Source organism: Corvus moneduloides, chromosome 11 (genome assembly GCF_009650955.1).
Source record: "Corvus moneduloides isolate bCorMon1 chromosome 11, bCorMon1.pri, whole genome shotgun sequence".
Taxonomy (NCBI): Eukaryota; Metazoa; Chordata; class Aves; order Passeriformes; family Corvidae; genus Corvus; species Corvus moneduloides.
The window spans coordinates 2,409,152-2,429,431 of record NC_045486.1 but is presented as its reverse complement, the minus strand read 5'-3'; the positions used below and the strand labels follow the sequence as shown (position 1 = coordinate 2,429,431).

The 20,280-nt window shown below is 46.5% G+C and overlaps 1 protein-coding gene across 2 annotated transcripts; it reads left to right on the top strand.

Annotated features, from left to right (window-relative positions):
• Nucleotides 1–1,420: 1,420 nt before the first annotated feature.
• On the top strand, nt 1,421–19,905 carry LRRN1 (leucine rich repeat neuronal 1). Of its 2 annotated transcripts, XM_032120834.1 has the most exons (3): nt 1,421–1,606; nt 15,662–15,842; nt 16,048–19,905. In XM_032120834.1, the coding sequence occupies exon 3, from the start codon at nt 16,275–16,277 to the stop codon at nt 18,423–18,425; it is 2,151 nt and encodes a 716-aa protein (XP_031976725.1). In that variant the 5' UTR covers nt 1,421–1,606; nt 15,662–15,842; nt 16,048–16,274; the 3' UTR covers nt 18,426–19,905. The 2 variants fall into 2 exon arrangements, with proteins under 2 accessions (XP_031976725.1, XP_031976724.1); XM_032120833.1 differs by lacking the exon at nt 15,662–15,842.
• The last annotated feature ends 375 nt before the right edge of the window (nt 19,906–20,280 follow it).

Here is a 20,280-nt window from a genome sequence, read left to right as displayed (position 1 = left end):
TTTGTCAATAAAAGCATCACAGGTCCTTGCTGAGGAACACAGAATTACCATGATCTTAATAAAGGGCACAATAAAGGGATGAGGCAGCATAGCACCATCCTGCCACAGGTTTCCTTTCCATTCCTGAAGTGAATAATAAAAAAATCAGGAAATAAAGATCTTAAGGCATGAAGAAAAGCTGATTTTTATATCACTGCCACAGCTTCAGCCACAAACTCCTTGTCTAACACAGACTAAAACTGTACCTAAGATCCAACATGAGGATTCAGCCAGGGCACCCTGGGAACTTGGCCAGAGAAGTGGGTAGAGACCAAGGTTGGGAGAAGAACCGGTGGAAAATGTGTAAGTCAATAACTCCAAACTAAGATAACTGGAAATAGAGACAAGACAGAAAACCAGGAAAGAATGGGAAGCAGAACATATCAGAGGGCTTACACAGACAGCTTTAAATTCTTGAATTTCAGGCTCACAGAGCACACAGAATTACAGTTCACAGAGCCATGGAATATCCTGAGTTGGAAGGGACCCACAGGATCACCCAGTGCAGCTCCTGGCCCTGCACAGACACCCCAACAACCCCACCCTGGGCATCCCTGGCAGCGCTGTCCCAATGCTCCTGGAGCTCTGGCAGCCTCGGGGCCGTGCCCATTCCCTGGGGAGCCTGGGCAGTGCCCAGCACCCTCTGCGGGTGTGAGTCCCCGTCCACTTGGCTCGAGGTTTGCCTCTCTACAGAGCACAGAAACTCAAACGTTTGATTCCCGGCAGGCCACAGCACTTTGTCACCACACCGTCGTGCCACTCTGAATGAAGTTTGAAAAAATTTAGAACCAGGATTCAAAGGGCAGGTGGGAAGTTACTCAGCAGGTCCACGCTCTTCCTTAGACGCAGGTTATGTATCGGGATGGTGACACTGCTCACGCCAGCCCCAGTGACTTGCAGAGTGTGTGCCCGGGACGTGTGTGCCACTGGAGGGGGCTGTTAACTTTAATGCCTAAGGACGGACGGGTTGTTAACCCTGAAGCCAAACGATGGAAGATAAAACCCCGGAGCCAAAGGATGGAAGGCGATGTTCACTCTGGGTACGAAGGATAGAAGGAAAGGGTTGTTAGCCCTGGATCCGAAGGATGGGAGGAAGGGATGTTAACCCTGGATGCGAAGGATGGAGGGAAGGGTTGTTAACCCTGGATCCGAACGCTGGAAGGAGGGATGTTCCCCCTGGATGCGAAGGAAGGAAGGGCAGGATGCTCGCCCTGGATGCGGACGGCGCTCGCGGCAGCCCCGGAGCGCACCGAGGCCGGGGGCGGGGCGGGAGGGGCGGGGCCGGGGGCGGGGTCTGGCCTGGCCCCGCCCCCTCAGCCGGGGCAGCCAATGGGAGCGCGGCCCGTCAGCTGATCCGCGGCGCCTTCCCAGGTGCGCGCCGGCGGCGGCTCAGAGCGGGCGGCACCGCGCACCGGCACCGGCACCGCCGCTGTGCTGGGGGCGGGCAGCAGGCACGGAGGGATCGATCCGTCCGTCCAGCGCTCCCGGCATCCCGGCGCGGTGGGACCGCGGCGGCAGCAGCGGATGTGCAGCCCCGGGGGACAACCGCGGCAGTGCCCGGCCGGCGGTGAGTGCGTCCGCCAGGCTCGGGGGAGGGAGCAGAGGCTGCGGGAGCGCCGCGGGTGCAAGGGCTCCGCTCCGGGCTGCGGGGCTGTGCGGTGCGGCCCGGGGAGAGAGCAAAGTTTGCGGTGGCGGACGAGCCCCCAGTGCCCCCCCCCCGGGGCTGCCGAGGGACTCCCCCCGGGCTGCGGGGTTTCGGTGGCTCCGCACCGCGCCGGGACCGCCCCGGGGCTGCGGCCGCCTCGCACCTCCGGGGCTGCGGGGTTTCGGCTGCAGCATCGCTCTCCTCCTGCTCCTCCCTCTCGGGTGCTCCGCTGTTCCCCGGGCCGGTTTGCGGTAAATCGGGGATTCTGGGGGGGGGGGAATCGCTGCACCGGGGTGCCGGCGATGGGCGCGGGGCCGGAGGTGCGGCAGCGCTGCCCGCGTCCCCTATTTGCATGCGAATGGGAGCGGATCCCGGCAGATGTCCTGCCTCATCCATTCACCCGGAGGAATGCGAGGAGACAAGGAGCCTTCAGTGTGACAATGGCCCTTCAGAAAGCGGCATAAAGGCGCAGTGTGAGCGGGGCCGCGGCTCCGCCGCCCTCCTCCCGCGGCCGCGGCTTTGTGCGCGGGGCGCTGCGGGCGGAGCGGCCGCTCCGCACCCGGGGGGCTGCGGGACGGCCACGGGAGAGCGCAGGGCAGGCGAGGGATGCTCCGCCGGGTCCCTGCTGCAGCGCACCTGCGCTTTGGTGGGGGCTCTTTTGGAAGTCTGTTGCCTAAAATGTGCGGGGAGAAGCGCGGGGCAGCGGCAGCCCTTTACCCCGGCTCTGGGGGTGCCCTGGCCCCCGGGGCTGGCGGCCGCGGGCGGACAAAGGGACCGGCCCCGCTGCCGCCCCTTTGTCGCCCCTGTCAAAGAGCCCTTTGAGCGCGGGGCCGGCCCCCGTTCGCTGTGAGAGGAGGGACAGGAGCGAGGCGCATTGTGCCGGCGGCTCAGCCCTGCCGGGGCCGCACAACAGATGTTCGCCTGCGATTTTCGGCCTCCCCCAAGTGATTCTCTCCCCCAGTGCTGGCTCGGTGCGCATTTCCCACCAGGCGATAGAAGGAAAAGTAACAGAATTAAACTCAAAGTAGGCGATAGTGTTGTCCAAAGGTGAGAGATCACACACAGGGTGCTTCTATTCTCGTTCTGGAGATGTGCGACAGCTCCCAAGTAATGAATCTCTTCAATAAAAACTAGTTTGGGAACCTTTAAGTCTTTTCCTTACAGACTTAAAGGGTCCCTATAAAAGGAACTTAGTATTTCTGAACAAGATCATAAACCTGTTCTGGCCAATATCTCAGATGTACACACAGGGAGATATCACAGAGCTTCGAATAACCGAAGGCACACCCAGCATCAGCCCCACTGTTGTGCAAGGGATCCTACCAAACTGATCCTCCCAAAGTCTTGCAAGTCAGAATTTAAATTAATTTAAAAGACAGACACACTGAGAGGGACACAAACCAGCACACGAAGCTTCCCAGATGGGAGCAGGATGGTTCTGCCTGGTCAGCCCATGGGCTCCCAGCCCTGGGCACAGCCCCTGATGTCCCTGTCCCCCCTGCTCTGCAGCCTCTGTAGTGCCACTGCTCCGGGACAAGAGCTCCAGTTTAACTTTTACCTCACGTGTTGAGAGTTAGCTGCACAACGTTTTATGTAGTCTGTATAAAATTATCTCTCCCAGTAGGCATTTTGGACTTTAATAGACCAGTTACTGTGATGACCATAAAGTCTTTTCCATTTACCTAGAACAGACACGATAACACTACTGATCATTGAAGGAAATAGGATTTTGCATTAAGTTGGACAATTATAAAAGGATAACAACTTTTCATGCGAACTGTGAAGGACCTTTTTTTACTGCCATAAATAATGCTGAGCCCATCCAAATTCAGGCTGAAAAAAGAAACTTCTGTTCAGTCTGACTCACCAGGGGTCAAACAACCTCATAGGGAACAGAGCCCCGGCACAGGATGCCCAGAGCAGCTGTGGCTGCCCCTGGATCCTTGGCAGTGCCCAAGGCCAGGCTGGACATTGGGGCTTGGAGCAGCCTGGGACAGTGGGAGGTGTCCCTGCCATGGCAGGGGTGGCACTGGATGGGCTTTGAGGTCCCTCCCAACCCAAACCAGTCTGGGATTCCATGATTCTCTGTGTGTATTTGTTTCCAGCTCGTGGAGTAAATGGGATCATTTCAACAAGCAGTGGTTAAAGCTCTCATGATCATCACCATCTCCTACATCCCCCTCGTGCCCGGTGCTCGGAGCCCGGCTCGTTGCCGCGAGCGGAGGAGGGGATGCCGCAGCCTTTGTTTCACTCCGATACAGAAGCGTGGCACTGCAGAAGGCAGGGAAAACTTTTCCTAATCGGCGTGCTGGATTCCTGCTGCATCCTGCTGCCAGCTGGCTGCTGCTGCCAAGGAGGGCAGCAGATCCCCGCTCTGTGGCTTTTTTTGTAGGGACACTTAAAACACCTTGCATGAATCATAACAGCGGTCAAGTATTGCTGCTACTGCAGCCTGCGTAGCTTAATATTCACTGGAAAGGGGATTTATTTGCATTATTGGATCTGCAGATTTCTTTTTGTTGTTGTTAGGGACGATGTAGATTCATCCACATTTAAACAATATTTTTAAGTCATTTTTTTAATTTCTTGTATGAATTTTTTGAAGCTCTTCCTTCTGTTAATGATATCAATGAGTAAAAAAAAGGGCTTTGTTCACAAAGCTCTGAACCACGTTACTTCTGCCTCTTTTGAAGCTGCTCCTTCCCCAGGTGAGTGGCTTGCCTGGTCCCAGGTCAGGTTCTGTGTCAGGCTCAGACAAGGATTGGGCATTAGAAAAAAGGCCCCAAACAAACAAAACCCAAGGAAAAGAGTTAAGTGATGTTTATAGAAGGGCTCTCGTTGTACAGTATTTATTTTAGTTTATTTTTCAACCAGCAAAGTAGCAAGATGCTGAAAATATTTACAGAGGAGCCAAAATTTTCCAAAATAAAAATCCCTCTGTCTTCCTGTGCACTTTGTCGCCACGGAGGTGCCTGTTCTTTGAAGCCCTGATTAATATAGATGAGTTGTAATTTTCTGACCAAGCCATCCTAGTTCACATATATTATTCCATTGGCAGACATGTGGTCCCCACAGCTGTCCCCTCATTTGTGTATGAAATGGAAACACTGGTGGCATTTGTAGGTTACCATAGTTACATGAACAATACACGTGTGAGGCTTCATCCTGCCAAGCTCCAGATTTTTTCCTGGCAGACATTTTGTAGACACAGAACTGAAGAAAATCTATGTAAAGTTTTTGGAAGCACATAAATCCAGCCCTCCTCCTCTCTGTTTGTATAAGGCTCATGGACAGGGAGCCTGCGTTTCAGCCTCACCACGGCTGATTCCTGCATCCCCTCCCAGCTGGAGCTGCCATCCTGGAGACCCACGTTGCTCCCAGAAATCAAGAATTCCAGGCTATGCTCCAGAGCAGTTAAGTCATTAACAGGGTCAGGACTTAAACACATCTTTCTCAAAAATAATTTGTGAGTTCTACACAAAAGGGGACTTTGGAGCTGGGATGCTTTTTCTGCCAACTGTGTTAGGAGGGTTGGCAGTGCTTGGGGGGCTCCTGGGAGAGTGCAGAGGTGGGAAGCAGCCAGAGCCCCATACCAGGACAGAAATCCAAGGAAACCCACTACAAATATTCCCATGTTCTATTTTGTCTCTGCAATTAACATGTGGAAAGAAAGATGGGCAAGAGCAAAGAAAATCATAGAGCTGGCTTGGGAACTGGTTTTGTTGGTTTGTAATTAATTATTAAATAATGGTGTTTCTCTAAGATTTGGAGGGCTTAAGTTCTGCACAAAGAATTCACAGGACTACTTTGATAAGAAACAGCCACTGCAGATGTGCTTGAGTTACGCAAAGACATTTCCAGTCTTGTTCTTTTCCTGTAGCTGAGTAATTGAGTCCTTCACTAATGGACTCCATAGGGTTGGGAGTTGAACGTGCCTCTGTGGAGGGCTGAGAGCTCCCCATGAAAGTTCTTCTGAGCCCCCCTCTCTTATTCTTTGCTGCTTCAAACCCTGCAACTTTATTCAAATTTTGTTTTGCTCTTCACATGTCGTCTTTCCTTTTTGTGCATATGGCACTGAAGAAAAATACTGGGTTGGCCTATTTTGGATTGGCCTAATTCTCCCCCTGGTGAAGGCAGGACAAGTCTGTGGCATCAGTGAGACAAGAATTAGTCTCTGCTCTTAACTTCTCCTGCAAAATATTTTTATAACTTCACCTTCTATTTCATAAGACCCTGCTTTGGTGATACAAGCCAGTGTTCTCTTGACTTTCCATCTGGCTGAATTATTGAAAGAACAGGACCTGGTTTTTACCTGGAGCACAGTTTCTAAAGATCGAGTACTTGCAGTGGAGTATTGCCTTTTTCTTCCCTTTTTAACTAACAGAACAACAAGGGAAAGCAAGTTTAAGTAACGGGCCTGAAATATTTAACAGGGTGCTGTAGTGAGAATGCACGGCAGTTATAAAAGTGCCACGGAGAAACAGCTCTTTCCCTTATTTTATTTGGTACAGCAGCCTTACTACATAATTTTCTCTCCTGAGGTGCTGTCCTTTAGTCCTCAGTGGTCACACAGAGCAGTATTTTCCCTGACCAATTCCCAACTCAAAGCAGTTTAACACTGACGCAAACCTTACTTGGAGGTTTTAGTTAGAAATTTTAGAGGTTGTCAGCCAGCATCTCGTTTCCAGGTATTTAATTTAACTAACTGGTGATTCCAGCAATTTGGGCATCTGTCAGTTTGGATTAGAGCAGGAGAACCAAGGGCTTTTGGAAGCCAAGGCCCCCTGAAGGTACCTGGCAGGGTTTGCCTGGCTGGTTCCTCAGCTCCCACCAGTGCTGGGGAAGTGCAGCCCCTGCCCTGCTCCTGTGGAAGGGCTGCTCTGGGCCTGGAAGGGAGCAAAACCCCAGGCAGGTGTCAGGGTGGGGGGTCTCTTCACACTGCAGAGGCACCCACAGTTTGTTCCCCACTGTGGTGCTGGGAGCCATCGCTGTCCCAGTGCAGCCCTGTGCCCTGGGGAGCACCAGAGGGGAGTCCCACAGGGCCCCTGGGTGGATGGGCACATCCCACCCCTGAGATCACCTGGGAGTCACTGGCTTCACCCCAAAGGGGCTGATCTGTGGCAAGCAGGAAGTGTCCAAGTCAAGCATGGGACAGAAAAGCAGCACGGCTGAGCCTGGGATGGGGGATGTTGCAGGGATGTGTCTGGTACCTGTTTGACCTTCCTTGTGCATGGATTGGGTCTCACCTGCAGAAACACCAAGCTCTGCTTCCATACACACATTTCAGTACCACACACCTTACAAGGTGATGCTGAGACCAAAACCAGATTCCTCCATGCTCAACAAACACTTTCCAAGCTGGACAAGCTCCACCTGTGGCAATGGAGATAACGCAGATCTCCAGCCCTGCCACTGCCACCTTCTGCCCTTCACTGGAGTGTTCCACCTGAGGTCACTGCTCCTTATTTTATCCTGTTATAAAGAGAACACTCGTGGTCTGGAGAAGCCATGGGGCTGTTTGAGGTCATGGGAGATGTTCCCTGGGTTCCTCCTCCACACTGGAGGCTGACAGATCACATCCTAAGGGACTTCTACAAAACACCTAAGAGTTATTTAGAGAGAATCTCTGAGCTTGTCCAAAGTTTGGTAAAATATCATTTCACCTTGTTTTAATAAAATACCAATCAAAGCTTGGATTGTCCTTTTGTAATTTGAAAATGTTTATCATTTATATAATGAATTCTTCATTTTCTGTTATTTCATGCATCATATCATTTATTTGATTAAGCAAGTCCAAAACTATCTAATAAATTCATACCTTGCTAATGTGCTGCATACAATTACTGGGATGCAGATGAGCTACTGATTGGCCTTGTTAAATTTTTCAATTACAAATGATCCATCATTCTAACAGAAATAGAGTAAATATTGATGGTTCCAGAGAGCCACCAATGACGTGTAAATGCCTTGAAAAATAACTTACCTTAGCCATAGGTGAACAAGCAGTTGCAGAAATGAAGTTTTTTAATTGCTGCTTGAAAACAGGTCTTCAGAGTGGGTTCATCATAGTAAAAGGCACCAAGTAAAACCAGGTCAGTGCTTTTTCTAAGTTCATTGAGAAATCTGCTTTCCTTTCTCTTTCTGCCCCCTTTAAGTGCAACAAGTCTGGTGTATAGAAAAGAAACATTACTGTGCCCAAATGAATCATTGTAATTAGGTGAAGATTTTATCTATAAAGCATTGGTAACTTAAAATTTTGACAGGAAAAACTTCATTTCTGCAATAGGCAGCAATTTTAGTACCTCCACAGATGAAAAAAGCCATCCATGGAAAACCTGGGACATGGCCATGACCAGACTGAGGACTGAAGCTCAAGGAACAGTTTATAAGCCTCTTCCTAAACACACAATACATTCAACAGGATGTATTTTCTCTCCTTCTTAATCTCATGAACATTTCAAAGCAAGACTGTTTTCTGCATGAAACAAACTATCAGGGTTCGGGTGATACTTGAGATCAAAAGAAATGGTTGAATCCAGGCTGTGAAGGTTTCCACCACTCTCAGCTGACTGAGCTTTCCTGTTCTGATCCCGTGGCAATGCTACCTAAATGACTTTGGAGCAAAATAATGGTGAGGAACACGTATTTCATGTAGCAGAAGTGCAGAAAGACGTGTGGAAAAGGGGGGGGTCACAGGATACAGCAGTGGAACTGGAGAGAAAAGAGCCTTTTCCTTAAGTCACAGTAAAGCCTTGATTCAGAGCAGTTCCAAATCTGTGGCCGCTTAATGGAATTAGTTCTATCCCTCCCCGGCTTGGTTGAGTTCCAGATCTTTGTCTTGGTGCTAACAGCCTTTCTGTGAGATCTCAGCACCTCCCATGCTAAATCCATTTATTTTGTTAGTGGTATGCTCACAATCTTTCCTATCAGATCTTCTGTATCAGCCAACTCAATAGATGGGTCTATTAACATTTAAATATATATAGCTCAGAAACAGAGAATTGGGTTTTGTAAGCATAAAACTCAGGGGAAAAAATCAATAAAAGTCTGTTTTATTCTAAGGGCTGAAGTCTGTGTCAGCACACTACATGTACAAACTGTAGGTATAGATCTCAGCTAATAGTAAAATACAGTTTAATACTTAATCACTAATAATTGAAAAGCTAACACATACTACAGCCACAGGAAACAGAATTATCAAAACAGAGTGTAACAAGGACCAGAAAAAGAAGTTTTTCCTGATTGAAGAAAAGCAATTGAAGCTCCATGCACATATAATTTTTAATAACAAGCCTCATGCATTCCCTACAGCCAGCACCATTGTGTTGATTTATAAATACCTACAGAGCTCCTGACTCATTCTGGTTTGGATTTATCAGGCACCGTTTCCAGCACAGGGTTTTTTGGCATCCTGTGTTGTAGTAACAACCACATACACGCTGGGGTCTTTCCCAACTGTGGGGGATCCTGAGTGACTCACAAAACTGGAGTTTGATCTAGAACTGTGTAGGAAGCAAAATAATCACACTGCCAGAAGCCAGTCAGCAAAAAGGGAGGAAAAGGATTTTCTGTTACTTCAGGAAAATCCTGTGGAGTTCTGACATCCCTGTTTCTCCTGGTTAAAAATATTCCTTGTCTGCTCCTCCTTTCGTTATTAACACTTTGCTTCCACTGGCCAAGCTCCTTGGCTCTCTGAGTGGTCAAGAAACAAAAAGGGAATCCCACTCCAAAATCCAGCCCAATCTACCTTCATGCCCTTTTTCCTCTTTCACTTTTTTTTTTTAATTTTTACTTGAACTGGGCTGATTTTGATCAATAGTAAGAAGCAGAGATTTTCTGAGCTGTTCCATATGAAATCCTTGGGAGGGAGGTGCCCCTGTGGGTCACAAGATGCTCAGATCCTTCCACAGGGTTCTGAGATCCCAAATATGCCATGACTCAATCCATTTCTACTCTTTAAATATGGTGAGACGCCAAAGCAGAATTTCTCTAGCCTTGGTCCTCTTTCATTCATCAGCCAGCAGATACACAACATGCAAAAAATAGTTGGAATAGGTCTTCCCAAATTAGTTATGCTCTGGAAATTTTAGATACTGTACTTAAACCAATTAGGTTTCAATTCTCCCTTGCATTTAAAATGCCCAGAGGGCTGGGGATGGGTTAGGGCATGTCCAGGGGGAAAGGAAAGCACATCCCAGAGGTTTGTCCTCCATAACCTGCAAGGAGCTGTCCTGCAGGTCAGGCAGAAGGGAAGAGCTGCAGGGAAGGTCTCAGGAAACTGGTTCTTAACCTGGCAGTGGAATGGGTTGACTCTCAGAAATGCTGATCTAATGAAGTAACTTTATCTGGTGATTGTGTGGAATGAAGACAATGGTCACAGATAGGATTCTTCTCCATCAAATGGATCAAAGCTTTGCCTTCACATTGAACCCTTGCAGCAGGACATGAAAACGAGTCCTGGACAGCAGAACAGCCCATATTGTCCTAAGATTAAACTCATTCATGAAGAGAAATGTAGCAAGAAAGCTGATAAAAATTTGTGTTCCTAACATAAGAATATTCCTGCTGCACAAACACATCTCACCTTTCAGGTTTCAAGACTATGAGGTGGTTTATGAGGTTTTTTCTTTCCTAAAGCAAACAGCCTCTATAATTTGACAACCCACTGTTTGGCAAGCCCCTGTTATTCCTGATGTTTCTAATATAACTGGTTAATGGTAATCTGTGAGACATTTTCCATCGGTTGCCAGAAGCTGGGTTGCAATTCTATGATGGATTTGTTGGGCCATCAGTACCCAGTGGCTGCTCCCTGCAGGGGATCCAGCCCCTTGCACTCCAGAGCAGTCTATGAATGAAAACCATTTTTCCCTCTCCTGCAAATTTACTTCAATATTTTAATGAAAAATACTGTATCGGATGCGAGTCTTAAGAATAAGCCCAAATAAATTACAAATTTCCAAGCTGTAATATGCTGTTTCTGCAGTGCAGACGTTATGAATAGGATGCTCTTTGCAGTTCTTTGGTGGAGATAAGAGTAGTATTTTTCAAAAGAACACAGATAAAGCATGCTAAGGTTGTCTTGAGATGCAGCAAATCACCTTCTCACCAGAGCTTTCCCCAAAATTAAACACAGACTTTATTTTGATGGAATGTGTGTACAGATGAGAAGAAAAAGTAGGCATTATTTGAAGGGAAAAAGAGCCCCAAACCTTAAATATTGTAAATCCCTGAGGATGCGTTTTGAGGCTTTATACCATTATTAGATGTCCTACAGGCCCTTGTTTTGGTATTTCCTTTTAATACCAAGCTCCCACATTCAGATTTTTTCAAGCTCTTTCAACTGTCATCATTTTCAGCTTGATTTTTCTGTATTTTCCACAATTCAAACCTGTAAATAGCTTATTTCCTGATGACACTGGAGACTTTAAAAACCTCACTATAAAAGGCTTACTTGATTCCTCAATGTTTTTCTAAATACACAGGATTGCACTTGTAAATTTAATTCCTGGGAATGGAGCCCATTCCGTGGGTTGGCTGGAAATGCCCTGGTTATTAAACTCCAAGTCCTCTTTCTCTAAGATGTACAAGGTCACTGCTGCTCTTGACTGGAGCAAGCCTGACTTTAGTAACCTGGTTTTAGACCAGGTTTAGTGTTGAGCTTACTGCTGTGATTTAGTGGGCACTCCTATTTCAGTGCGTCTCCCTCCTAAAGCCCGGCCAGAGGCGATGGCTCACCCGGGCACGGCCCCAATCCCTGTTTTATCCACAGAAAACAGGGGGATACAGAACTGCAGAGGCCCTGCTGAAGGTCAGAGCAGAGCAGGGCATGTTTTACCTCCAACACACACACACAAAACCCTTTCCTAAACTCACCCAGCTGCCTTAAGCAGCCTGCAGTGATGCCAGCCTGAGCTCCCTGTGGCCGCCCTCACCTCCAGTGATGCTTCCAGCATCCGCAGAGCTCCAGCCCAGATCTTTTCCAGCCCAGCCTCCAGTGTCCCCTCTCCCAACAGGTTCTTCCTTCCACAGAGTCACAGAATGGGTCAGGTTGGAAGGACCACAGTGGGGCATCTGGTACCACCTCCCTGCTCCAGCAGGGCCATCCCAGAGCACAGGGCACAGGTTTGTGTCCAGATGGGTCTGGAATATCCCCAGGGAAGAGCCTCCACACTCCCCCTGGCCAATCTGTTCAGGGCTGGGCACTGCATGGGAAAGTTCTGCCTCATGTTCAGGTGGAACTTCCTGGGCATCAGTTCCTGCCCGTTCCTCTTGTCCCATTGCTGAGGGACAGAGCAGAGCCTGGAGCTGTACTGATCCCAGTCTAAATTCCATTTTCCAGTTCCACCTGAAGCTCCCCCAGTTCTCCTGCTTGGCACTAACCCTGCTCCAGGTCCCTGGGCACGGCTGCTGGGCTGTCCCACCTGCATTGCCCTGCTGAGCCACCTGATCCAGGCTGCAGCAGCCAGGACAGGTTTTCCCTGAGGGATGGCAGCGGTTTCCCACAGGGTGGTGATGGGAATGCAGGAGCTTCTCGAGTCATTGGCAGGGAATGTTAGCACAACAGACAATTTTCCAACACACAGCTCCCACCTGGGAAAATGTTTCTTTGGAGAGAGGGGAGGGGAGGGATGGGAGATCAGCGTGTGCTTCTGGCTCACAGCAACTGCAGAATAAATTGCTTGTCTTAGCCTGGGGTAATTTCTTCGTGTATCTGATCCCTCCAACTTTTACCTGGGCACACTCAGTGCAGGTGGCTGCCGACCAAAATCTGGGCTGATGCTATTGCAATATAAAAGAAATTCTGCAAGAATGAACCACGTTACTGTGGAGAGGGCAGATTTGCTGTGGCAGCACCACTGTTTCAAAATGCATCCAGATATCCATGTGCAAACAAGATTGTGGCTCTTTTCAGCGAATTTTAATAGTGACCATTAATACAGTTGTCAGGGAAGTGACAACACTTTGTTTTCCTATTACCAAGCAAAATTGTTTAATATCTCTTCTTTTTAGTTGGCAGGTTAACTACGAACACTTTTAATGAACAGTTTATTTCATGCTTGTCCCTTCATATTCTCCTCTTACTGCAATGGAGGCTTAAATGGACTTTTTCTTCTGATCACCCAACCAACCAAATTCTTTAAAAGCCACCAGTAAGTCCATGGCTACCAGGGCACACCTCTTCCCACTCACCCCTCTCTCCGAGGAAAGCTGAAATGAGGGATCTTCTGCTCCATAACCAAACACCTGCCCTCATGATTTCTTGGGCCAAACAAATTCTCAGTATTAACCAGTTTTCAGAACTTAGGTAGGAAGAGAAGAGTTAGACTTCCCCATGGCGTGCGTTTCCAGGATGAGAGACAGGAATGATGCTCCTGTTTCTGCCCTCAGGGAACAGGAACAAACCAACACCCCAGCCAGCTGCTGTGGGTTTGCTGCTGACAGAAATGTGGTTTCTTACTGCACCGGGTGCTGAGCGGTGCCACGGAAGATGCATTTCGTTACTCTGAGTAAAATAATTCCCTCCATATCTCTCACATAAAATTAGCCATTATTTCTGCTGATATCAAGTTACCAGCTGTTACAACTGCTGTTGTGGGTTGGAACACCAGAAAATATGAATCTAACAAATGAGAGGGAAGGCAGGGAATGCTAAAAGCTTTCCTTCACACCCTCAGGATCTGCAACACAAAACATTGCAGAGGTCTCTGGGATCAGTCCTGCCAGTGCTGGAAAGACTGGAAAGATGAGAATCCTGGGGCAAAGGGATGGCTTTTGGTGGCTGCTCTGCTGCCTCTGTAGCTTTGATCAGGGCCATGGATGGGGTTTTACACACCACAAGCAGCTAAAACCAAAGCCCATGACAGGTTGTTTCTCCTGCTGTGGCCCCTGGGTGCCACTCACACCAGCACAGCACTGAAATGGGCTGGGGCACATGAGGCTGCTCAGGATTCACTCTTTGATTACCCTGGAATTTAATTTCCAGCTTCATCCAAGCTGCCCTGGGCTGAGGGAGACTGGAGACAGCAATGTATGGGTTGTTTCTAAAGAGCATTTGCAGTTAAAGAAAATTAAATCCATTCGCAGTAGAATAGCTACAGAAGAGAACGAGTCACTAGGAACTTGTAAAATCATCTATTTACAGTGGTCATAAACCCAGAACTCTGTTCAATAAACCCACAAATGCCTTCTTAGCAAGGATGAACAATAACTGTAACATGCAAGTAAGAGGATGTAAATATTCAACAAAGAAAAGATCGAATTTGATTTTTTTTGCAACATCTAGACATGCTCCTACATATTTTAAAAGAACCTTTGAAGTCTTTTTCAGGCAGCTTGGTTTTTAAAGCATTACACGATTCATACAGCTCCATCAGGGCTAAATCAGTAGTAAAACATCAGTAGGGCCCTCAGCTTTATGAGGCACCAACTCCCTTCTCTTCATCCACTGAGAAGCTGCAGGAGAAATTCCACAGGCAGGAATGTTGGGAGCAGTGTTCCCTCTCTGGGCCAGGTGCAGAGCTGGAGCAGGGACGTGTCCCTGGGTGAGGGGACAGCCCACGGGCACAGCAGCTCAGGGCACCTCCTGGAGCTGCCCAGGACTGTGAGCAGGGGAAGGCACTGCCTGCGTTATTCACTGCAAAATGCTGCCATTTGAAAATCTGCAATTAAATCAATTACGCTTCGGATGCCATCAATTCTCCTAGAACTGGCTGGTTTGGGTCAGCTACAAATGTGTTGCCGTGGAGGGAAGCATCCATCAGAGTCAGCACAGCTCAGGCTACGCCAGCCTCCTCATCACTCCATGCTAACGTGTTCCCTACCATTACGGTGCCATTAGGATTTATTTTTTAATACAATCTTAGTCAATTCTTCCATCAGTTGGAAGTCATTCGAGAAGGAATGTTGGTCCTACAGTTGATTTTCCCCCCTCCAGCAGCGTCTGCTCAGCTCTCCTTCAAGTCTCAGATACCGGAGACAAAATCTGACTCAACAGGGTCAAATGTATTCTGGGTCCCACTCCTCTTTCCCTTCCTCCAAAGCACAACCACAGAATAACAATATAAAAATAAGTAATAAAAATGCTGTTGGGTGTGTTCTACCTACAGCACTACATAATCTAAAATAAAACACGGTAATTTCATTATTTGATAGGATCAGATTTGGAAGTAAGTGTTGTATAAATAGCATTCCTGGCACCACTATCCAGAGGAGTATTTTAAACTTATTTTTAAAAGCTGTATTTAGTTTTGTTATTTTTTATAGTACCATCTTTTGTGGGCTGTGACTGGGTTGAGGCTTTGCTACGTTCTGATTGAAAAAGATTTGATTTCCTGCTTTCTGCTATTGCAGTTTTTCATCACTGTGTTCTCACAGATATCACAGAGTGGTTTGGGTTGGGAGGGACCTTAAAGCCCATCCAATTCCACCCCCTGCCACCTTCCACTATCCCAGGTTGCTCCAAGCCCTGTCCAGCCTGGTCTTCGACACTTTCAGGGGTGGGGAGTCCATACAGCACAACCTGATTATTTTAGTTACATAAAAACCCAAACCTTTTGTTTGAAAAGTCTCAACTGCACTCACCAGAGTGATTTTTCCAATGAAGTGAGAATGAGAAAGATTTTACTATTAAATTTTCCTGGATTATGTGTTTAAAGCCCCACGATACACCAGATGTTCTGAGGTGCCTGGGCACAGCTGGGTTAATTTAAACACACTCTTGCATGAACAACTTCAGGCTAAGCTGATGCAAATGTGGGGCTTCCACAGCAATTTGGAATCGTGGTAAACAGTTCATACAATCACAGTGCAGTACGAACAGCTGAAATAAGGGCAGCACATTCATTTAATCAAATTTACTGTTATTGTTTGGTGCTGAGCTGGATTAAATCTAAGCTGTTATCTGGAACCGATTTGATTAACTTGGATGAATTTTGGCAAAGTTCACACGCATTTAGCTTCAAACTTCTAAACCAACAGCTTCCTGAGCCTTAATTCCACACGCCTGAAATCCGAGCCGTGGCGACAGGGATTGGGTGTTGACACTCGTCTGAGACCTCGCTGTGCTCACCAGCACGTCCTCCACCCTCAGCATTCCCCAAGCCATTCAAACAACTCCTGCAGGTTAAACCTGAAAAGTGTCCCAAAGTCTTATTTTCAGGTAATTCACTCAGATTTCTCATGTAGACCCCAAGTAGAGAGTTCCAAACCCTACATAATTTACCTATACCAGACTGGGATTTTTATAAGAGATTACTGTTAAAATAATGACTGTTTTCAGATATTTTCTTTCAAAGGTTGAAGAAACTAATAATAGATGAACTGTATATGAGCTGAGCGTAACAGATATCCTAATCTGCTTTCAGGACCATATTCAGGCACTGATTTGCAGAAGATTCTGAAACACCGAGGAGCAGCAGAGAGTCTTCAGAGCATTTCTTAACTTCTCTGAACTCAGAAAATCATCTTTCACCTGTCTGGATGTCCAAGCCTTTCACCTTAAACATCAAGCTTTACATTTTCTGCCTGATAGGGGATCACCCTCTGTGGGGATTTTAGGGGGCTGGGGATCTGAACTGCCTCCCTGGCCAGCATGGCAAAGGTTAGAGTTGTTTTAACTGTGTGCCAGTTGGTGCTAGAATTGTTAATGAATTCATTAACTGAGTCTTCCATACAGAGCAACGAATGTCCACAGCTTTGTGTCTGTGAAATCAGGCCCTGGTTTACACCACAGTCAACGTACAGGGAAGCCACCACAGTTGACTGCAACGACCTCCGGTTAACAAAAATCCCCAGCAACCTCTCCAGTGACACTCAAGTCCTTCTCTTACAGAGCAACAACATTGCAAAGACCACAGATGAGCTCCAACAGCTCTTTAATTTAACAGAATTGGATTTTTCACAAAATAACTTCACAAGTATCAGAGATGTGGGGCTCTCCAATCTTACTCAGCTTACGACTTTGCACCTGGAGGAGAACCAGATCACGGAGATGACTGACTACTGCCTGCAAGACCTCTGCAATCTGCAGGAGCTCTACATAAATCACAACCAGATCAGCAGCATTTCTGCGAACGCATTCTCTGGCCTGAAAAATCTTCTGAGATTACACCTCAACTCCAACAAATTAAAAGTTATTGACAGCCGTTGGTTTGATTCTACTCCCAACTTAGAGATTCTCATGATTGGAGAAAACCCAGTGATTGGAATACTTGATATGAATTTCAAACCACTCTCAAACTTAAGGAGTCTAGTTTTGGCAGGTATGTACCTCACAGACATTCCTGGCAATGCCTTGGTAGGCTTGGATAGTCTTGAAAGTCTTTCCTTTTATGATAACAAATTGGTAAAAGTTCCTCAGCTTGCACTTGAGAAAGTTCCCAATTTAAAATTCCTGGATCTCAACAAAAATCCAATTCATAAAATTCAAGAAGGGGATTTTAAAAACATGCTCAGATTGAAAGAGCTGGGGATCAACAACATGGGGGAACTCGTGTCTGTCGATAGGTATGCGCTGGACAACCTGCCTGAACTCACAAAGCTGGAAGCCACCAACAACCCCAAGCTGTCTTACATCCATCGCCTGGCATTCCGCAACGTCCCTGCCCTGGAGAGCCTGATGCTCAACAACAACGCCTTGAATGCAGTCTACCAAAAGACAGTGGAATCCCTCCCAAACCTCCGTGAGATCAGCATCCACAGCAACCCGCTCAGGTGCGACTGCGTCATCCACTGGATCAACTCCAACAAAACCAACATCCGCTTCATGGAGCCTCTCTCCATGTTCTGTGCTATGCCTCCAGAATACCGAGGACAGCAGGTGAAGGAAGTGCTGATACAGGATTCAAACGAACAATGTCTTCCAATGATCTCTCATGAGACCTTTCCCAATCACCTAAACCTGGACATTGGCATGACGGTGTTTTTAGATTGCCGGGCCATGGCAGAACCTGAGCCAGAAATCTACTGGGTCACTCCTCTGGGCAATAAAGTCACCGTGGAAAGCCTCTCTGACAAATACAAGCTGAGCAGTGAGGGCACCTTGGAAATCTCCAACATCCAGGTTGAGGACTCCGGGAGATACACCTGTGTTGCCCAAAACATAGAAGGGGCTGACACAAGGGTCGCTACCATCCGGGTGAACGGGACGCTCCTGGATGGCACCCAGGTTCTGAAGATCTACGTGAAACAAGCCGAATCCCATTCCATCCTGGTTTCTTGGAAAGTCAATTCCAATGTCATGACTTCCAATTTAAAATGGTCATCGGCCACAATGAAGATTGACAACCCTCACATCACCTACACCGCCAGGGTCCCAGTGGATGTCCACGAATACAACCTCACACATTTACAGCCCTCTACAGATTATGAAGTGTGTCTGACAGTATCCAACATCCATCAGCAAACACAGAGATCCTGTGTCAACGTCACAACCAAAAATGCAGCTTTTGCGCTGGATATTTCCGACCAGGAAACCAGCACGGCCCTGGCAGCAGTGATGGGATCCATGTTTGCTGTCATCAGCCTCGCCTCTGTCTCTGTTTATATTGCAAAAAGGTTTAAGAGAAAAAACTACCACCACTCATTGAAAAAATATATGCAAAAGACCTCTTCAATCCCCCTGAACGAGCTCTACCCTCCACTTATTAATCTCTGGGAAGGTGACAGTGAAAAAGACAAGGATGGCTCTGCAGAGACCAAGCCGACCCAAGTCGACACATCCAGAAGCTATTACATGTGGTAACTCAGAGGATATTTTGCTTCTGGTAGTAAGGAGCACAAAGACTTTTTTGCTTTATTCTGCAAAAACGACGAGTTGAAGACTTTTGTATTTTTGACTTTGCTAGTCCGTGGCAGAGCGGTGAGGACAGGTGGATATTTCAGGATTTTTTAGTATAGCGTATCGCAATGGGTTGACACAAATGGCAGCTTCACCTAGCTTCCAATCTTCCATTTATTTTATTATTTTTTCTTTTTTGGGTTTGTTGGGGTTTTTTTGGTTTGTTTTATTTTTTTTTTTTTGTTACTGTGCTAAACTTAACGCTGTCCTAACTCCAGTGCTGAGGCTGGGTGAGCCCACGGTTCCAACACAGCCGGCCCCGTTCTCCCAAAGCCATCACAGGGGCAGGATCTCGCCGAGCTGACCCTCAGTTTTGGACCTGCAGTGAACTAGGTTTGTGACCCTGGTCTGAGGACTCCACCCTGAGAAAAGGAGACCCTGAATGATGTTAGTTGACTGTACTGTAATGTTGTATCAACTGATTTGAATGTTTTTGACTTTCAACAATGAGTTCTCTTTTTTATTATTATTATTATTATTATTTTTGTAGTAGTTGAAGGCTTAGGTAAAGCTAACAGGCAATAGGAATATGTACATCCAATTTTTTAATGTAACAAACTAAATGTTAATTGTTCTCTTATTCTTTTTATTCTATTTAGTAGACACTTTTGAAGAATTACTAGAGTTTTGCTGTGTTTAAATCAACAACACACAGTGTTTAATGAAGGCAGAGCTATAATAAATTTAGTTTTGTTCTGTTTTTTTTTTATTTTAGAAGTCACAATAATGTATTGGGTTTAGATGTCACTAGTTTGACTGGTGATCATGTTTTGACATAAAATATATCCAAAATGTTATATAAAAATATCATGGGGGGTTTTTCTTGATGAAATGAAGTTCCAGATTCAGGTTTTTTATGCATTTATGTTAATAGCAGTGTTTTCTCTGCACTAGAGGCAAAATATGGAAAATAATTTTATGAGAAAAATGTCTTGGTGTGGCGTTTGGACTGAGAGTCACATGCAGGATCAAAACTTTCTGGCATAGGGTACACAGCAAAAAGAATTCACAGAGTGTGTAACAGGACTTTTTCCTTTTTGTATACTTTTCTGTTTATATTCTGAGCTAAGATAGAAATGAAGCTGACATTTAGCTGTCATTACCATCAGTTAGGACAAAAAAACCCAACTCAGTGCTATCAAACTGAAATAAACCAGTTGAATATTGGAGTATACTTGAAAAAAAAATGAATTGGATTAATGTTCCTTCAAAAGCAGAAATTAACCAAGACAGTCATGTTTGGTCCGATACTGAACTGTATTTTTTACAGGCTTAAAATTAATCCATATTCTGAGTATTTTCCTGAATTACTGTGGTAAAAGAGAGCAGCAGTGTTCTGTGTGCACTGGGTACAATATAAAGGCATCATTTACAGTTGAACCTACGGAAGCGTTGTCCGTTGTCTTTTCTGAATCCATGGAAGTTCTGCACACGAGTCACGAGCAGGGTGGGCTCTGGTGAATGCATGGTTACATCACACTAGACCCCTCAGCAAAAAGCACAGCATTTTCTACTCTTTATGACCACTATCAATGTGCAATTTTTACACACCAAATAAGTTCTTGGTAAGTAAAAGTTAATTGTTCAAATGTGCCTGGGGTTTGGGGCTGTGTGAAGTTTTTTAAAACTCATTGGCTTCTCAAAGATATCCAAAACTTTACAGCCCAGAATTTACAGATAAACTTCAAACTTCTTTTTCGTTGTCTAAAAGTGAGAAGTTACCAGCATAGTTTCACTAATCAGCTGCCTTGGTGCAAAA

Bases quoted from the DNA above. Each gene is read 5' to 3' on its own strand.
- LRRN1 (XM_032120833.1), top strand. From the start codon at position 16,275: ATGGCAAAGGTTAGAGTTGTTTTAACTGTGTGCCAGTTGGTGCTAGAA.